The sequence below is a fragment of the Perognathus longimembris genome, chromosome 8, assembly GCF_023159225.1.
Source record: "Perognathus longimembris pacificus isolate PPM17 chromosome 8, ASM2315922v1, whole genome shotgun sequence".
NCBI classification, from domain to species: Eukaryota; Metazoa; Chordata; class Mammalia; order Rodentia; family Heteromyidae; genus Perognathus; species Perognathus longimembris.
In genome coordinates this window covers 34,069,918-34,085,011 of record NC_063168.1, presented here as the reverse complement: position 1 = coordinate 34,085,011, position 15,094 = coordinate 34,069,918, and the positions used below count along the sequence as shown (strand labels likewise).

Sequence of the window (15,094 nt, the reverse complement as noted above, 5' to 3'; positions counted from 1 at the left end):
CTGGCTTCTTTTTGCTCAAGGCTAGCACTCTGCCACTTGAGCCACAGCACCACTTTCTGGCCGTCTTCTGTATATGTGGTGCTGGGGAATTGAACCCAGGGCTTCATGTACAGGAGGTAAGCACTCTTGCCACTAGGCCATATTCCCAGTCCGTATTCTCACTTTTGATCAAACATGTTAAGCAACATCAAATACACATGTACCATATATTCATTCTTTTTAGTTTAGTTTGTTTTTTGTTTCTGGCCAGTCCTGGGCTTTGGACTCAGGGCCTGAGCACTGTCCCTGGCTTCTTTTTGCTCAAGGCCACTTCTGGTAGTTTTTTGTTTTTTTTTTTTCTATATATGTAGTGCTGGGGAACTGAACCCAGGGCTTCATGTATACAGGGCAAGCACTCTTGCCATTAGGCCATATTCCCAGCCCCTTTTTTAGTTGTTTATTTATTTTGGTTTTTATTTCTTTTTCTTTTCTTTTTTTTTTTTTTTTTTTTGCCAGTCCTGGGGCTTGAAGTCAGGGCCTAAGAGCTGTCCTTGAGTTTCTTTTGCTCAAGACTGGCACTCTATCATATGAGCCACAGCTCCACTTCTGACTATTTCTGTGTATGTGATACTGAGGAATCAAACACAGGGGTTCATGTATGCTAGGCAAGTACTCTACCACTAAGCCACACACTCATAATTAATGGCAAATAATAAATTTAAAAAGTCAGTATTACACACAAATCTTATTCTCTTAGACATGCTCAGTTAATAGCATGATGGATCCATAAACAAAAAATAAAACCAAAAGAAGTACCTAGTTCTAACATGAAGTTCCAATGATAGGAAACAGTTATAATCTATAATGTTCACCTAGTAATAATACCAAAACAAATCTAAATATCTATACTATAATCCAATAAATCACAAACTGTATAACCAAGTAGAAGTAATTTCATTTCTTTTTTTTTTGTTTCTTTTTTTTGCCAGTCCTGGGGCTTGGACTCAGGACCAGAGCACTGTCTCTGGCTTCTTTTTGCTCAAGGCTTGCACTCTGCCACCTGAGCCACAGAGCCACTTCTGGCCGTTTTCTGTATATGTGGTGCTGGGGAATTGAACCGAGGGCTTCATGTATGGGAGGCAACACTCTTGCCACTAGGCCATATTCCCAGCCCCCGTAATTTCATTTCTGTAGGCATGCAAAACTTGAAATATGGCCACAAATTCTTTAATACTCTTCCACTGGAAAGATTAGGCCTAACTTTGTTCTCCTTGAAAGCAGATGGTACTTATTCCTAATGAATAGACTATGGTAAAAATAACAACATGTGACATCATGACTAGGTGGTAAGATACTGTCATCACACTGCAACAACATTCAAGTTGTGTGTAGAAAAATCCACTAAGAAATAACTTCAGACCACCCATCAGCACTTATATTCAGTCACAATGAGGTAACTTGAAGCAAATCTTCCAGCCCAAGTAAGCTTTCAGATGACTATAACCTGGCCGATAATTTGAAACACCTTATGAGAAACCCAAGCCAGAAGAATCCAGCAATAACAATCCCAAACTCTCATCTCATTTAAACTTTAAAGTTAACAAGCATATTATATTACTGTTAAGATACAATTTTTAAGCCAGGCACCAGTGGCTCACACCTGAAATCCTCATTACTCAGGAGTCTGAGATCTAAGGATCACAGTTCAAAGCTATCTCAGATAGGAAAGTTCATGAGACTTTTAATTCCATTTACCAACAACAACAAAAAAGGAAATGGAGCTGTGGTAAAAATGATGAGTACTGGGATGGGAATATGGCCTAGTGGTAAAATGCTCGCCTTGTATACATGAAGCCCTGGGTTCGATTCCTCAGCACCACATATATAGAAAAAGCCAGAAGTGGCGCTGTGGCTCAAGTGGTAGAGTGCTAGCCTTGAGCAAAAAGAAGCCAGGGACAGTGCTCAGGCCCTGAGTTCAAGCCCCAGGGCTGGCCAAAAATAAGAAGATGAGTACTAGCCTTGAGCACAAAAACTCAGGGGCAGCACCTACGCTGAGTTCATGCCCCAAGACAAGCACTTGAAAAAAAAAGATACAACATTTAACCAGGCACAGTGGTGTACATGTCTGTAACTGTAGCCCTCCGAGATTAACACTAGAACACTATGGGTTTGAGGCCTGCTTAGGGTACTACATGGTAAGACATATTTTGTTCAAAATAAATTACTTTTAATTTGGCCCACACAAATAGGCAACGCATTATGCCTTGTTTTCTCAGCAGCAAAAGAAAGGGTTTTTCTTTGAAGGCCTTCGCCACCTTTAAAATTCCTTAATATAACAACTTCTAAAAAAAGGAAAATGCTCCAAAAGCAATTCTGATGAACAGACTATTTCTGTAATGTTTAGGGAAAATTAGCTTTATAAGGAAAGGTCATAAACTTCAGCATTATATTAGCTTATTTTCTTACTAATACCTCTATATGTTGAATTGAAGGCCTTTTCATAGAAAGAGCTAGTCCTGTGGCTTAAACTCAAAGGCTTTTGTGATGTCCGAGAGTAATTTTTTTTAATGAGGCAGAAATATTCCATTTGTTTTAAAACAACAAGGTATCAAGAAAGTACAACAAAACCTGACAAAAATATCTTTGTCAAGTACTTTGTTTTGGGTTGTTTTTGAACTCAGGGTCTGGGCTCTATCCAGCCTCCCTGTGCTCAAGGTTAGCACGCTATCACATAAGCTACAGTGCCACTTCTGGATTTTTCTGTTTATGTGGCACTAAGGAATCGAACCAAGTACATGCTAGGCAAGCACTATATCACTAAGCCACACTCCCAGCCCTTGTCAAAGATTTTCTATTTCCTAAAACTGCACTCACATCTGGAGTATTAATAACATTAGTCTAACAACAGATTTGTTCAAATTTTATTCAATAATTCTATTCATAGGCAGGCAGGTCAAATCTGAAATGAAACAAGCATAGTTACACCTTGTGAATATGACAAATATATCTTTTTTGTTGCTTTTACCTCAAGCTTTTTAAAACTTTACAACCCTTAGACAAGTACTAACTTAAATCTTTAATATTAAGAGCTAGGACTGAGAGTATCTGGTAACTCCTGCCATGTTATCCATGGGGCTGTGCCTCATATATTCTTTCTGTATGTATCTGATTCTCTAGTAAGGAGCAGTTTCTCTGCCAATATCATGTTCTTGTTGATTTTCAGACTGAATTAGAAGACCTAATTTGAAGGCAGATACTGAGGAAGGAGAGGAACGGAAAACTAAAAGGAGAGGACACATTTAACATAATTCTGGCAGAGAAGTTCCCGAACATCCAAGATAGGCCTATTCAGATACAAGAAGCCTCTAGAACACCAAACAAACCAGACAAGGAAAAAACATCCCGTCACCACATTGTAATCCACAGGATCAAGAGAACAAGGAAAAGATCCTAAAAGCTGTCAGGGAAACCAGTCAGAGTAACTACAGATTTCTCAGCTGAGAGCATGAAAGCATAAGAGCTTGGAATGATGTAAGCCCAACAATGATGCAGGCAAACTACCACCACCCAAGAATACTATACCCAGCAAAGCTTCCTTCATAACCAAAGGACAAATAAAAGCATTCCATAAAAAAAAGAAAAATTAAAACAATTTATAACCACCAAGCCAGCACTACAAAACATACTTAAAGACATCCCTTTGCATTTCTGCTCTATCACTTGAGTCATAGCTCCACTTCCAACTCCTTTTGAGTGGTTGATTGGAGATAAGACTCTTATGGCTGGGCACTGGTGGCTCATGCCTGTAATCCTAGCTACTCAGAAGGCTGAGATTTGAGGATTGTGATTCAAAGCCAGCCCAGGCAAGAAAGTCCATATGACTCTTATCTCCAATTAACTACCAGAAAACCAGAAGTGGAACTGTGGCTCAAAGTGGTAGAATGCCAGCCTTGAGCTAAAGCGATCAGGACAGCACTCAGACCCTGACCACCACCCCCCCACCCCCCCCCCCACCAAAGAGGTTGGAAGGGAGTGAAGGAGGAATCCTATTACACTGTTGGTGGGAATATAAACTAGTACAACCACTCTAGAAGGCAGTTTGGAGATTCCTCAAAAAACAAAAGAGAGAACTGCCCTATGATCCACAGATACCACTCCAGGGCATTAAAGGATGCGGTAAATACACTTGGCACATTCACATTCATTGCTGTGCTATTCACAATAGCCAAGTCATGGAAACAGCCCAGAAGCCCTATAACAAATCAGTGGATTAATATATACAATGGAATTTTACTCATGTATCAGAAATTATAATATGTCATTTGCAGGGAAATGGATAGACCTAGGAAAAACTATATTAAGTGAAATCAGGCTCACAAACAGTGCATGTTTCTCTCTTATGTGAAAGTTAGATCTAATATAAAAACACAACCAGGCGCCAGTAGCTCATACTTACAATCCTACCTACTCAGGAGGCTGAGAGCTGAGGACTGATGTTTGAAGCCAGCCCAGTCAGTGAGACTTTTATCTCCAATTAACTACCAAAAATGCTGGTAAGTAAGACTATGGCTCAAGTAATACAATGTTAGCCTTGAATAAAGAAGCTCAGGGACAGGCGTAGGCCCTGAGTTCAGGCTCCAGGCCAGCACCAAAAAATAAATAAAATAAAAACACACATGATAACATATACAGAGATGCATATGCACACAAACAGACTGCAAAATGGTATACTTAGGGGAGGAGTCCAATCATGTAACTCCACTGAACAACTAATGAGCTGTCATAACATAATGAATATCATGAAGCAGAACAAGTTGAAGAGCAAACAGAGGTAGGAAAGGTAAGCAAATGCAATCCTTATATTCAATGTACACTATGTAAAAAATGAACTACCTGAATTGAGTGCAAAGGTGAAAGGAGGAAAAGAGGAGAGAATAATGGAGGAATGACATTGATCAAGACATAACTTGAATTATGGAATTAAAATTTTTTGTACAACTACTTTAAAAAAAACCAAAAACCTCAAGACATCGCTTAAGATAAACATGAAACATGAAGCAGAAAAAAGGACTCAGTGAGAGTACATTTTGCTGCCCAACAACCAGACTAACATTTCTCATGGCCAAACACTAAAAGATGTATCTTAGAGAATATAAATATCCTAAGAGAAAAGTCAATTTATCCTCACAATACAAAGCAGACCAACACTGAAATGCCCTATCCACAGAGAACATCCAATCCACTTTTTAATCTCTCCCCCTGTCTTTCCTCCCCCATCCTCTATGTCACTCCTCTCCTTCCATATCTCCCCCTTCTTATATCTCCTTCCTCTCCTTTCTCTCATATACCAGTGCTGGGGCTTGAACACAAGGCCTGAATACTGATCCTTAGCTTTTAACTCAAAGCTGGAGCTCTACCACTTGAACCACAGCTCCACTTTCCAGCTCTGTATGCTTGAGTGGGTGTGCAATGTGCATGTGCAATTAGAGGTAAAGAGTCTCAGACTTTCCTCTTTGAGCTGGGTTCAAACCAAAGATCCTCAGGTCTCAGCCTTCTGAGTAACAAGGATCACAGGTATGAGCCAACAGCACCCAGCTTAATGGTCTTAACCATAAAAGAACAGCCAAAGATAATAAGAATTTTCAAAAACCCTGCTCTACAAAGATAAAAACAAGCAGGAAAATGAGAGAACTGCACATTCATTAAATGCAGAAAGGGAAAAAAGGTCTTAAATGTAATTTATACTAAATATAATTGGTATTGAGAAGACCTAAGAGGGGCTGGGAATATGGCCTAGTGGCAAGAGTACTCGCCTCCCATACATGAAGCCCTGGGTTCTATTCCCCAGCACCACATATACAGAAAATGGCCAGAAGTGGCACTGTGGCCCAAAGTGGCAGAGTGCTAGCCTTGAGCAAAGAGAAGCCAGGGACAGTGCTCAGGCCCTGAGTCCAAGCCCCAGGACTGGGGGAAAAAAAAAAAAAAAGAAGACCTAAGATATGACAGATTACTGAAAAAAGAATTAAATGATGAAAACATAAATTTGGGTTCGAAAATACAATCCTTGCCAAGCCCTGGTGGCTTAGGCCTATAATCCGGAGCCTGAGATCTGAGGATTTCAGTTCAAAGCCAGCCCTGGGCAGGAAAGTCCAAGAGACTCTTATCTACAATTAACAACCAGAAAACTGAAAGTGGCACTGTGGCTAACGTGGTAGAGAGCTAGCCTTGAGCTAAAGAACTCAGGGACAGAGCTCAGAGTTCAAGCCCTATGATGGATAAAAACAAAACAAAACAGAAAACTATAATCCTTTTGTAACTAGACATATGTACTCAACAACAGAGTAGAAAGTGTAAGTGAGAAACTTATGAAATAAAGTTTTTGAGAATGCAAAGATTGGGGCTGGGAATGTGGCTTCGTGGTAGAGGGCTCGCCTTGCATGAATGAAGCCCTGGGTTCGATACCTCAGCATCACATAAACAGAAAAGGCCAGAAGTGGAGCTGTGGCTCAAGTGGTAGAGTGCTATCCTTGAGCAAAAAGGAAGCCAGGGACAGTGGTGAAGCCTTGAGTCCAAGCCCCAGGACTGGGAAAAGAAAGAGAGAGAGAGAGAGAGAGAGAGAGAGAGAGAGAGAGAGAGAGAGAGAGAGAGAGAGAGAGCACAAAGACTCACCAGAATGCAGACAATGACCGTTTTTTGAAACTGAAAAAGACCCTAGAGTTCTGAGGAAAGGTGCTAAGAGTAAAAATGAAAAGTTCAAGAATAAAAACAATAAAAAGGATAACTTCAAGAAATAAAAACAATAAAAGGGATAACTTCAAGAATAAAAACAAAGCTGGGTGGTGGTGGCTCACTCCTGCAATCCTAGCTACTCAGGAGGATGAGGTATTCGGATTGCAATTCAAAGCCAGCCTGGGCTTTTAGTAAAGTCCATGTGACTCTTATCTCCAATTAACCACCAGAAAAACAGAAGTAGCGCTGTGGTTCAGTGTAAGAGCACTAGTGTTGAACAAAAAAGCTCTCAGAAAGCCAGAAGTAACACTGTGGCTCAAGTGGCAGAGTGCTAGCCTTAAGCAAAAAGAAGCCAGGGACAGTGCTCAGGCCCTGAGTTCAAGCCCCAGGACTGGCAAAAAAAAAAAAAAGCTCTCAGAGACAACACCTAGGTCCCAAGTTCAAGTCCCATAACCTACAAAAAAGACAAAAAAGAATAAAAACAGCCAATATTTTCACAAATCAGTATTGGTGCCTACAATGCAATAGAGTACTATACTTTACAGTGATGAGAGAAAATAATTTTCCATATAGAACTCAAGATCCCAAAAAAGCTGTTCATATGGGGAGGAAAAAAAACTTTAGGCCTATAAAATGTAAAAAGTACTGGGGCTGGGAATACACTGTACATCCAATATAGAGAAAGGTAAAGACAATTTTAAGATGAGATCAGAAAGGGAGGTAAGCTGTTTAGTAATCCTTGAGAGCAATCAATATAAGACTAAATCAGGAAAAATGAAAAAAAAAACAAACGAGTAAGTCTGTGGGAGAAAAATAACATCACAACTATATAAAGGGTTGAAGAGTTGGGGAAAAATTAAAAGGGATCCACACACAGAAAATCATTTAGGTGAAAAGTCAACAGACCTTGGGCTGAGAATATGGCTTAGCGGTAGAGTGCTTGCCTAGCATGCATGAAGCTCTGGGTTCAATTTCTCAGCACCACATAAACAGAAAAAGCCAACAGTGGTACTGTGACTCAAGTGGTAGAGGGCTAGCATTGAGCAAAAAAGAAGCCAAGGACAGTGCTCAGCCTGAGTCCAAGCCCCAGGACTAGCAAAAAAAAAAAGTCAATAGACGTTAAGAATCAGATAATGTGTAAGATATGAAATAAACTACTGAGCATTTTTGGTTCAAATTTTGACTAATATTTTATATTTACAACTACCCAAAGATTTATACTGAAAAAATGGGAAAGAACAAAAAAGTGAAATCTTTATAGCATCATAAAAGGAAGGACATACATTATACCTAATACCTAAAACTGGTAGAACATGACTGGGAATATGACCTAGTGGTAGAGTGCTTGCCTCATATACATAAGCCCAGGGTTCAATTCCTCAGCACCATATATATAGAAAATGGCCAGAAGTGGCACTGTGGCTCAAGTGACAGAGTGCTAGCTTTGGGCAACAAGCAGCCAGGATCAGTGCTCAGGCCCTGAATTCAAGCCCCAGGACTGGCAAAAAGAAGAAAAAAAAAAACAAAACAAAAACTTGTATTAATGTATATTTCTTGAAAAAAATTAATATAAAATAAAATGCATACAGAAATACCTTTAAATTAAAGTACACAGGCAAGAGACAGAAAAGTGCTTCGAATGCTTAAGGAAAAAAATGCAAGATATAAATTGAAAACTATTTTGCAAGTAAGCTTGAAACATTTAAAAACAAAAATAACAAAAAAGAGTCAGGTGCCAGTGGCTGATATCTATAATCCTAGCTAAGATTTAAGGATCACAGTTCATGGGGCTAGGAATATGGCCTAGTGGCAAGAGTGCTTGCCTCCTATACATGAAGCTCTAGGTTCAATTCCCCACCACCACATATATGGAAAACGGCCAGAAGGGGCGCTGTGGCTCAGGTGGCAGAGTGCTAGCCTTGAGCAAAAAGAAGCCAGGGACAGTGCTCAGGCCCTGAGTCCAAGGCCCAGGACTGGCCAAAAAAAAAGGATCATAGTTCAAAGTCAGCCTAGGCAGTAAAGTCTGAGAGACTTCTTCATCTCCAAATTAACCACCAAAAAGCCAGAAGTGGATCTGTAGCTCAAATGATACAGCACTAGCCCAGGACTGAATTCAAGCCCCAGGGCTGGTACCAAAAAAAAAAAATATATATATATACATATATATCAGCATTTCTAATATGAAATTTATCCTGTATATCAGTTTTTTTGTTTGATACAGTACTTTTCTTTTTTGTCACTCATGGGGCTTGAACTCAAGAGCTTTGGCTCTGTCCCTGAGCTCTTTCGCTCACGGTTAGTGCTCTACCACTTTAAGCCACAGCTCTACTTTCAGTTTTCTGGTGATTAATTGATGATAAAGGACTCACGAACTTTCCTGCATGGGCTGGCTTTGAACCATACTTCCTGAGTAGCTAGGATTATAAACATGAGCCACTGGTACTTGGCTATACTTTTCTTCTTATTCTTCTTTCATTTACTTATTTAGTGTGTGTGTATGTATGTTCTTTACATGAGCCACACACCTACTTACAACTTTTTGCTAATTAACTGAACACAAGACACGTGAACTTTTTTGCATAGGCTGGCTTCTAAATTCAATCCTTAAATCTCAGCCTCTAGAGTAGCTAGGATTAAAGGAACTGACCTACCAGCACGCAGTAATTTTATTTTCTTCTCCCACAACTTATCCTAACACTCATTCTGTAAGCTTTCCACCTACTCTATTTTAGTTATTAAGGAGCTATCAATCAAGTAAATAATGATAACTGAGCCAACCCCCAGGGGCTGAGATCTGAGAGCATCAGTTTAGAGTCAGACCAGCCAGACAAATTCTTCAAACTTTGGTCTCCAAAAAACAGCAAGCGACTGAAATTGGAGGTGTGACTCAATTAGTATATGTAAACCAAGAGTAAAAGAGCTGAGCATGAGCACAAAACCCTGAGTTCAAGCCTCAGTATCATCAAAAAATAAAATAGGGCTGGGAATATGGCCTAGTGGCAAGAGTGCTTGCCTCCTAACACATGAAGCCCTTGGTTCGATTTCCCAGCACCACATATATGGAAAACGGCCAGAAGGGGTGCTGTGTCTCAGGTGGCAGAGTGCTAGCCTTGAGCGGGAAGAAGCCAGGGACAGTGCTCAGGCCCTGAGTCCAAGGCCCAGGACTGGCCAAAAATAAAAATAAAAAACCATAAAACAAGCGTACATAATAAGTTTGTCAAATAAACCAAAGAGTAGACTATGGGGTATAGTTCAAGGTGATAGAATGCCTGCATAGAAAGCAATAAATTCAAATTTCATTACAGCCAAATATTTAAGGGTGGCATCAATATATCAATTATACAATTAAAATGATGACAGTGATAGATCTTAGTTAAAGGTTAACTGGACATGGAAAAGTCAGATTACAAAATATATAAGAAGTCAAATAAAAAATTTTAAACCATTATTCAATCTTACACAAACAAAGGACTTGTTTCTCTAGAGGAAGATCATGCTGTTTTTGGTTGATTGGTTGATTGGTTGGTTAGGGTTTGTTTTGTTTTGGGGTATGTGTGTGTGCATGGCTGTATTTGGGTTTGAATTCAGGTCCTAGCCCTCTCACTTGGCTTCTTGGCTTAAGGCTGGCTCTCTAACATTTGTGCCGTACGTACTTCTGCTTTGGGATTTTTTTTTTCCCAGTGAGTAACTGGAGAATAAGAGTCTCAAGGACTTTCCTGCCCAAGCTGGTTTCAATCCATGAGGCTCAGATCTCAGCCTCCAGGGTACCTATTATACTCATGAGCCTCCAACAGAGGCCCTTTGATAATCTGTGTGTATGACTCTAACTCATTCATATGTATTTATATGTGTTTACTAATAAACACACTGAACTATATCCTCAGCCCCATTATATTGATAACCTATGATAGCTATTCAAACTTTTCTTCTAGTAAACTTATTAAACATTTTATACGACACCGTTGCTTATATACCAGATCCATTTTCTGGGCCTCAAATTAAGAATCTCGTTTTAGTCAGATACTGGTGACTCACATCTATAATCATAGCTACTGAGGAGACTGAAATCTGAGGTTCACAATTCGAAGTCGGCCCCCACCCCCGGGGAACGAAACTCTAGGAGACTGTTTTATTTATTTTTGCCAGTCATGGGGCTGCAACTCAGGGCCTGGGTGCTGTCCCTGAGCTCTTCAGCTCAAGGCTAGCACCCTTACATCTGGAGCCCTGGTGTCACTTCCGGTTTTCTGGTGGCTATTGAGAGATAAGAGTGTCATGGACTTTTCTGCCTGGGCTAGCTCTGAACAGCGATCCTCAGATCTCAGCCTCCAGAGTGGCTAGGACTGTGAGCGTCTAGACTTCTAGAAGACTCATCTCCAGTTAACAAGCAAAAGGCAGGAAGTGAAGATGTGAAGATGTGGCTTAAATAGTAGAGCAAAAAAAGCTAAGTGACAGAGGAAAGCCATGAGTTCAAGCCACAGTACAAACACACAAAAGAAATCTCTTGTTTTAAGAAAAAAAGAGGGCTGGGGATATGGCCTAGTGGCAAGAGTGCTTGCCTTGTATACATGAGGCCCTGGGTTCGATTCCCCAGCACCACATATACAGAAAACGGCCAGAAGTGGCACTGTGGCTCAAGTGGCAGAGTGCTAGCCTAGAGCAAAAAGAAGCCAGGGACAGTGTTCAGGCCCTGAGTTCAAGGCCCAGGACTGGCAAAAAAAAAAAGAATCTCTTGCTGGACACAGGTAGATCACCACTAAAATCCTAGCTACCCAGGATGCTGCAATCTGAGGTTCACAGTTCGAAGCCAGCCCAGGCAGAATAGTCCATGAGACTCTATCTCCAATTAACACAAAGAATGCCAGAAGCCTATCTCTGGCTCAAATGGTAGAGCAAAAATCTCAGGGACAGCTCCCACATACACAGGACCGGCAAGGAAAGAAAAAAAGTTTCTTTTATAGATTATCTGTTGTTATTAGCTGTTTCTATCCTACAAGAAGCATAATCACATCTAAAAACGGTATTTTTTTGAAGCCCAAGAAAGTAACATGGAGCTTGGGGGAAAAATGTAAAGGGTGTTACTATAAAGTCCTGTGATTAAATCAGTTATTTATTTTCATCCCTTCTTCTCCAGTCTACCAGCATAAGCAATTACAAGTATAGCAAAATTCTACTTGTATTAATATCAGTGAAAAAAACTGTGCATACATGTTTCCTTCTTCACAGGTAAACAGAATTTATAAATATTACAAGCCCTATTTTCCAGTTTGACCCTACTGGTTTTAGCTTACACATCCTTCAATTTGTATTTCACTTCCCAGGCATATTTAATGGTATAATTAAAGTAGGTATTTATTAAGTTATTTTATAAATGGGGGGGGGGGTAGATGAATGGTAGAGTGCTTAAAGGTTCTGGATTTGATCCCCAGCATTACAAAGTTCTAATACTAAGGAAGTGTTTTGTTTCTTCACATCATCAAGATAGTAATAATAGCTGTGGGCTGGGAAGGTGGCTGTGGCATGCATGAAGCCCTGGGTTCAATTCCTCAGTACCACATAAACAGAAAAAGCCAGAAGTGGCACTGTAGCTCAAATGGTAAGAGTGCTAGCCTTGAGCAAAACAAACTCAGGGACAGTGCCCAGGCCCTCAGGTCAAGCCCCAGAACATGCCAAAAAAAAAAAATAATAATAATAATAATAATAATAGCTGGTTCAATATTCTAGTTTAAAAAAATGATGAAGTGAGAACTTAAAGTAAATTTTTTGTAATCTCTCTAGTGTATAGGTCATGAAGCAAAAATTTTTGTCTAATCTGGCTCAAAGCCTATGCTCCAGTGATGTTACTCTTAAATAGTATAAAGTAAATCAAAGGCTTTCATTCATTTGGAGGCAAGTTCTTTAGTATTCTGACAAATCTGATGAAATTCCTGCCTATAATCACATATATCAAAAAAAAATTATAATTTCATTCCCACCCATACACTCTAGCTTAAAATTGCTGATAAAATGATTTAAGATATGCATCTAGGATAAAAATGCATAGAAAACTATAGCTGCAGATGCCACTATGAGTTCCACCAATAACTCATAGTAAAATTTTGGAAAAATTTTATTTCTCTGAATTTCATTTGCTCTGGCATAACACAGAGTGTAAACTTCTCCTGCTTTAATATGTTGCTACCTATAGAAATTTATTATAAATAAGTTCAACACTATGACTCAGGTTCAACACTTCTCAGAATATTACTTTGGTTATTAAACTAATTCTGTATTGCTAGCATGTTAATAATACCTACGCATAAAGCAATAACAATCTCTACTAAACTTAGTCAAAAGAAATTCATCTGCTGGATTAAAAGAGATGCTAATATTGATGATATGCCAGTTCACTTTCTTAACATATAATAATGTTTTAGATGTACATTACAGTAATTCTATAGGTTTATATAGTATACCTTGACAAGCGTACTCATTCTATTAATTTCCCTTCAACAACCTATCTGCTTTAGATCATTAAAACCTACAAACTTTTCTAAAAACAAATGTCTACTAATTTTACAAATGAAGGAAAAAAATCTTTTAAAAAAGTATATTGGTATAGAGCAAATGATATTTGAGATTAAACTATGCCTGCTAAACTATGATTAGCTAGCCTTATATTGTACACCTCAAGACATTCTTGTGTCACCATATTCAATATGTTCACTGATCACTGTACACAATACTGTGGGCAACAATGGGTAACATTCTTACTCATAAAAATTTTAGAAAGATTATTTAAATTGGATAGGCACTTAGGTGAAGATTCTTAGTGTGAGGATGAAGATGATTTTAAGTACTGATAAAATTCCATTTAAAGCTAAAAGTAATGCAACATCCTAAAAGAAAACTTGATGACCAATAATGGCAATTTAAAATATAACTCATAAAATTGACCTTCAAAATACGGAAAAATGCATACCTCTGTGTCCAGGAATTGATATAAGCAAAAATTTTGAGAGTATGTTCCTTCCTAAGCTGCAGTCCATCACCACCTTCTACATCTGATACTGAAATAAAGAAAAATAACCATGAATAATGCTCAACCAATATTAAAAGTCAATACAAAAACAAAAGCCTCAACTTAGAATTTTTTGTGTGTGCCAGTCCTGGGGCTTGAACTCAGGTGGAGGCACTGTCCCTGAGATGTTTTTATTCAGGGCTAGTGTTCACCACTTGAGACACAGCTCCACTTCTAGCTTTTTTGGTACTTAATGAGAGTTTAGAGTCTCAAGGACTTTCCCACTCTGGCAGGATTCACACCCTGATCCTCAGATTTCAACATCCTGAGTACCTAACATTACTGGCACACGCAACCAGCACCCATCACAAATACATTCAAGTCAATCAATCTTTTAAGTTTAGTTACTGATGAATCTAAGTTTAAAAATAGATTCCTAACAGATGCAAGATTTCTTATCTCAACTCCAAATCTACCCTTCTGTGTTATGCTCTGTGATGTAGGGGCTGGGACCCCTGAAATCTACACTTTATTTCCAGCTGGCTTGCTGTTAAGACCTTTCTGATGCCCATAGGACACTAGAATGCTAAAGATACAAAAAAAACAACATCCAGCAACAGCACTAGTTCCATCTGCCACGTTTCTCTTAGGATCCAAGCAACCAGGGCTGGGACTGTGGCTCAGTGGAAGAGCGCCTGGCAAGCATGAAGGAAGCCCTGGATTCAATTCCTCAGTACCACATAAACAGAAAAGCCAGAAGTGGCTATGTAACTCAAGTGGTACAGTGCTAACTTTGAGCAAAAAGCAGCTCAGAGACAGTGCCCAGGCTCTGAGTTCAAGCCCCAGGACTGGCCAAAAAAAAAAAAAAAGAGAGAATTCAAGCAACGTCTTGAGGTCCTTCTACCAGTCATACCAGCGGTAGCTGAGCAACATCTTTCCCTTATAGCCTAGATCTTCCATAAATTATTCCACAAACCGTAGGCCTCCCAGAAATTATTAGATTCTGACAACACTCTGGTCTATTTTCCCCTTCATAGGGAAAATAAGCTGTTTCCTCTAGCCTCCGGTTTTGTCAGGGTTCCTTCTTCTTGATAAAAAAATCTAATACCCCACTATAACCTTACATTATATATCTAAAACCAAACAAATACTAAACATAAAAAGGTCTAGAATAGACCTATCAGTGGATCACAATAGCTTAACAGCTATGTACACATGATCATATAAGACGAGAATAAGCAAAAACAACTCCAAGAGAAGGATACAGGAGGATTCTATTATTCACATTACATTTAAAGTCCTAGGTGACTTTCCTTTGGTGTACCCTACGTGGTTACTGTATATGATTTTGGTACACTGGATATTGTATATATGCCTACCTAATCTAGG

At 39.3% G+C, this 15,094-nt stretch overlaps 1 protein-coding gene across 3 annotated transcripts in view; it reads right to left on the bottom strand.

Moving 5' to 3' along the window:
* Window positions 1-15,094, bottom strand: part of Usp34 (ubiquitin specific peptidase 34) — a 226,835-nt gene that overhangs the window by 198,941 nt on the left and 12,800 nt on the right. For all 3 annotated transcript variants that reach the window (XM_048352847.1, XM_048352848.1, XM_048352849.1), the window contains exon 2: window positions 13,667-13,754. In XM_048352847.1, the coding sequence (XP_048208804.1) occupies window positions 13,667-13,754 (88 nt within the window). The remainder of the gene's footprint in view (window positions 1-13,666; window positions 13,755-15,094) is intronic.